We start from the raw sequence: 5,390 nt of genomic DNA on the forward strand, positions 1-5,390 counted from the left end.
GGAGAATGGCGTGAACCTGGGAGGCGGAGCTTGCAGTGAGCCGAGATCGCGCCATTCTCCTGCCTCAGCCTCCGAGTAGCTGGGACTACAGGCGCCCGCCACCACGCCCGGCTAGTTTTTTGTATTTTTAGTAGAGACGGGGTTTCACCATGTTAGCCAGGATGGTCTCGATCTCCTGACCTCGTGATCCACCCGCCTCGGCCTCCCAAAGTGCTGGGATTACAGGCTTGAGCCACCGCGCCCGGCCGAGACTCAAGGTTTAATTCAGTGGCCTGACATTATAAATCAGCTACTTCTTCCAAATCCAGCTCCCCGCCCCCACGCCCCGCCTCAAACTTCGAAGGGTTGGTGGCATTATTTTTCAAACTGAAAAATTCCAAATTACTTATGAAAATTGGATTTTCTAGAAACAATTTTTTCAGCCCAATCATTAACTATCTTTCCCAAGTTTGCATGTGTGTGGTTGGAGCTGTGAGTTCTGTAATCTGATGTAATTATGGATTACCCTTAATTCTCTGCAGCCCATCCCCAATGGCCCCTGTAATAGAACAAATTGGATATTATGAGATAACCAAGGGCTGCAAGGCCTCTGGTGGTCATGGGAGACAAACACCTTCATCCAGAACCTGCTACTCATCCCCACGTCTCTGCACAAGGGTTCTCTTCCCATTCCACGTTGTATAATTTTCCTTCAGAAGTTCCTCCGGTGCAATCCATTCTATTTGGTTTCTCTGCCTCCCTCCCCCCAATCATCTGGACCCAATTTACAAACCCCAAACTGCCCAAGAATTTATGCAGGGCCTTTTCTGGGAGCGTCTGGAAGGGAAGTGTAAACCAGACAAGACAGAACCCAGCAGCAGATCTGCTTTAACCCGGGAGGTTGGTCACAACTACCAAGGGGAGTGTTAGTCACAAGCGTGGGCCTCGCGCGGTGGCAGAGGGAAAGCCCTGGGGGCGGGAGCGGCAGCAGGGCAGCATGCGGAGGCTGGCTGGGCAAGAGCCTCTCCGCATCCGCCTCTCCTGGAGTCTCCAGGCTGGCGGGGCTAGAGCCTCTCTGCATCCGCCCCTGATCAGCGGGAAGATCTGTCAATTTCGCAGGATCGGCTGCAACCCCCGACTCTCCAAGCTGGTCCACACAGAGGGATGTTTATCAAGAACAGCGGCGGGAAATCTTCTGCCTGGGAACCCCATGCGACCTGCGTGAGCCGCTTTGAGAAGGCAACCCGCAGAGCTTGACCTCTACTCGCTCCCGGGACTCCCCAGCCTCCAGCACCGCGCTGCCCGCACGGGGTTGGGGAGGTTGGGAGGTTTCCTCTTCACTGTTGAATGGGGATGGGGGTGTGCGGGGAGGTGCATCTGGTCAGCTGGGAAGCCCAGCAGCGAGGCTTCCAGGGGTCGGAGGAGAGCGCGCGAGCGAGCCCCAGCCAGGCTGGGCAGCATGCGGCTGGGAAGCACATGTTCATACAAACACTACCACAAGGCGCTCTTTCTCCGCACCCCGCCTCCGCCTGCCCTCAGCTGACACGGTCAATTCTGTTCCCTGCACTCCTCCCACCTTCCCTCCTGAGGGGCAGCCTCTCTGCAGAAGACTTCCACAGCCGCTTCACCCTTCTCACCCAGGGGCCAGAAGCAAACTTGTGTAACCCACTGACCTCTTCCAGGGGGACCAGGGCATCCAGCCAAAGCCGCGCAACCCCTGGTCCACGCCCTTTTCCCAGTGAAGGCATGGGAGCAGGTACAGCGCCCAAAAGGGAGGTGGGGTGCCCGTCAGGACCCGCCCAAAACCTCCCCAGGAGGGGCAGGCCCGCCCCCGTGCCCTGTTCCCCTCCCCAGTTCCTGCCGCCAGTGCCACTTCCCCAGTGACAGGGCAGTGATCAGGGCGCAGCCTCGGCTCTGATGGGCAACGTTTGTTGGCCTTTTAACAAGAGGGGATTGCCTCTGAGCCCGTGGGTAAAGCAACCCCTCGACGCCCGAGGTTCTGCAGCTACCCCCTTCCCCCAACTGGCGACCCTTCCTCACGCCTGTGTCCAGTGGTCCAGGCTGCGCACACCGACCCTGGGGGATCTCTAGTGTCACAGCAATGGCCAGGCTGGACGCCCTGAGAAGCACCTCGGGGAAGCAGGACCTTGACAGGGCCCTGCGGGAGGAGAAGGGGAGGAGGGCGCGAGGGCGGCGGGAGCTGGAGCCAGAGAGATCGTCGGAGCCGAGCTCTGGAGCTTCGGGAGCCGCTGCCCTGGACCTCGGGACTCGCTCCAGCGAACTTTTCCTCTCGAGCCAAAAGATCGCTTTAGCATAAACTTCTGAGATCTGCTGGCACGAGGCATCCTTTCAAACACGGTATTTTACAAGCTGAGAAGACAAGGGGAATATACCGCGGGTACTCGCCCGCTCCCAACGCCAAAAAGTGCCAAGGAGCCGGACCTCAGGTCTCCATCAGGCTCAGCAGAACCAGGGGGTGGAGAGAGGGGTTGGTCTAACCCCTACCCTACCCGGCGGGTGGGCTACTTACGTTTTTGCCGTGGGGGAGACTTTTCCACGCCTTGTTCTGTGGGCTCCTAAATGCATTTGTATGCATTTGTCCGTGCAGCAAAGCGCTAACGGAAAACAGAAGCCAAGTCTGAATTGCTTAGGGTGCAGGTACTGTCCATGAAAAAGGGAAAAAACAATCACATGAAAACCATGCTCCAAACCCGCAACAAGAAAAAAAGTGGGGGGGGGGGGCGGTGAAGTCGGGAGGAGGTAGGAAATAGCACCCGAAGGGGAGGACAAGCTTCCTAGCTCTCTGGCTCGGTAACGAACGAGCCCAGGGTTGCACTCCCCGGGGAGGGCGGGCGAGGAGGTAAACCTCACTGGGAGGCCGCGGGGCGCCGGCGGCAGCGAGAGCCTGGCTGCTAGTGCAGCACTCAAGTTCACTTGCGGTTCAAAGGCGACTCTGTGACTCCAGTGGAGCCCTGGGAGGAGAAAGGGGTGGGGGTAGGGAAGGAGATGAAGTGGGGGAGGAAGTCCTTGGAAAGAGCCCGCGCCCGAACATTTGTCAAACAAGCACACACACCCACTTCGGAAATCAAGTCGGTGCGAGGGGGCCGGTGGCAACTGCAGGAGCTCGGCGTTGACTGCTGCCGGCTGCTTTTGCCTGGAAGAAGAGGAGCCAAGCAAATCCGGCCGGTGTTAAATTTCACCGCTCACTGACTTGCAATGACATCACCAAACACAGCGCACACCTCCCCCTCTGCCCCCACAACCTTCCCCGACCCAGCGCCCGTCCCAGGCGTCCCCGTTCGCCAGCCCTTCGGGGTCGGGCTGGGCCAGCCGCACCCCGGACACGCTCGCTGCTGCCTGGGTACCAACCAGATGCTCTCCTTCCCCACTTGTAGGCGGCTAGTATCCTTCCTTCCATACCATGTTCGTGTTCCATTCTCCATCTCAGCAGTCCCCAATTTGATGTTTTCCTCTTGCGTGTCTCCCATCCCCAATCTTTTTCTCTACCCTCTTCACCCACACCTTCTGAAATGACACTTAGAGGAGGCCTTCATTACCCTGCGACCTTCTTGCCTTCTTTGCAGTTAGGCCAGTGGCTTACGTGGTATTATTAAATGACTTTAACTGTTCTCATTTCTACCTTTCCTCCCTTCAGTCTTTCCTTTCAGTCTGTCCCCCTTAAGACCTTCTACTGACTTTTCTCCTGTAATTCACCTTTCTGCCTTTTCCTGCCTACAAGTGTGTTTTACTGGTTCACATCAAGAGCACATCACACACACTACACTCACACAATCTCTCTCTCTCTCTCTCTCTCTCACACACACACACACACACCTCACCGCCTTAACAACTTGAATACCTTCTCCAATTTTTGTAGCAAATTTCTTCTTTTGACACAAGTTGCTATGCCCCCATGGCCTTATACTAAGAAATCCACCTTCTGATGTTTGCAAAAACAAAAACAAAAACAGAAAACAAACGTTCTGATTTTATCTTCCTTATTAATAAGACTGGAAACTCCAAGAGGCCAGGAATCTATTATGTTGTTCATAGTTGTGTTCTTAGCACCTATCTGGCATATCTGTTGAATGAATGCTGTATATCACTGAGTATCATTTCTCCAAATTTTTCTTGTCTAGCCTGTGTGCCTCCCAGAGCTAATGACCCTTCCACATGCTGAAAGGGATCCCACATTACACATACATTATAAAGGTTAAAGTGATCATTTTGGTGAATGACAATAATTGATGTGACTCTCAAGTTTGGTAATTTTTTAAATGCAAGAATATAGAAATTCATCATGTTCCCCTTCACCTCAATTTTTCGACTGTTTATTTTGAAATAATTTTAGATTATAGAAAGTTGCACAATAGTACAGAGTTCCTATATATACTTCCCTCAGCTTCCCCTGATGTTAACAACTTACATAACCAAATTACAGTTATCAAAACTGGACAATTGGGCTGGGTGTGGTGGCTCATGCCGGTAATCCCAGCACAGCAGGCCAAGGCGAGCAGATCACTTGAGATCAGGAGTTAGAGACCAGCCTGGCCAACATGGTGAAACCCTGTCTCTACTAAAAATACAAAAATTAGCTGGGCTTGTTGGTGCACACCTGTCATCCCAGCTATTCAGGGGGCTGAGACAGAAGCATTGCTTGAACCAGAGAGGCAGAGGTTGCAGTGAGCTGAGATCGTGCCACTGCACTCCAGCCTGGGTAACAGAGCAAGACTCCATCTCAAAAATAAAAAAAATAAAAAATAAAAACCCTGGATACTCAACACCAATATAATACTAATAACCAATCTATACATCTTATTAAATATTGTCAGTTTTTCTATTAATGTCCTTTATCTGGTCCAGGATTTTACTCAGGATCCTACACTGTGTTTAATAAACTAACACAGTGATTCACGGAATTGTTAGGTCTCCTTAGTCTCCTCCCACCTGTGGCAGTCCTGTCTTCCTTTGTCTTTCACGACCTCAACACTTTTGAAATGCACTGAACAGTCATTTTGTGGAGGGTTCCTCAATCTGGATTTGTGTGACATAGTCTCATGATTGGTTGCAGGTTATATATTTTTGGTCATAAATAACACTAAAGTGATGGTGTGCCCTTCTTGGGGCATCAATCTCAGGTGTATATGAGGTTCATATGTCACCTCCCAGTGATGTTCACTTTGATCACTTAGTCAAGGTGCTCACCTCACAGGACTTGCCATTGTAAAATCTTCTCCCAGCTTTTGTAACAAATAACCACAGATTTATGAAATATTCCTAGAAATCCAGGACTGAGGGGAGGCAGTCATTCTTAAATGCCCTTAATTTCTGGTTTTTGTGCTTTTTCCTACTAGTCAGCTAAAGAAAGACAGCTAATTTGGCTTGATGGAAAGAACAATAGATGAAACTTG

The 5,390-nt window shown here is 51.9% G+C and overlaps 1 protein-coding gene across 1 annotated transcript in view; it reads right to left on the reverse strand.

Moving 5' to 3' along the window:
* COL24A1 (collagen type XXIV alpha 1 chain) overlaps positions 1–2,930 on the reverse strand; it is a 392,112-nt gene extending 389,182 nt beyond the window's left edge. Inside the window, exon 1 of the mRNA XM_025390892.1 lies at positions 2,510–2,930. Within this exon, the coding sequence (XP_025246677.1) occupies positions 2,510–2,565 (56 nt within the window). The 5' untranslated portion in view covers positions 2,566–2,930. The remainder of the gene's footprint in view (positions 1–2,509) is intronic.
* Positions 2,931–5,390: the final 2,460 nt, after the last annotated feature.

The sequence above is a fragment of the Theropithecus gelada genome, chromosome 1 (assembly GCF_003255815.1).
Source record: "Theropithecus gelada isolate Dixy chromosome 1, Tgel_1.0, whole genome shotgun sequence".
NCBI lineage: Eukaryota > Metazoa > Chordata > Mammalia > Primates > Cercopithecidae > Theropithecus > Theropithecus gelada.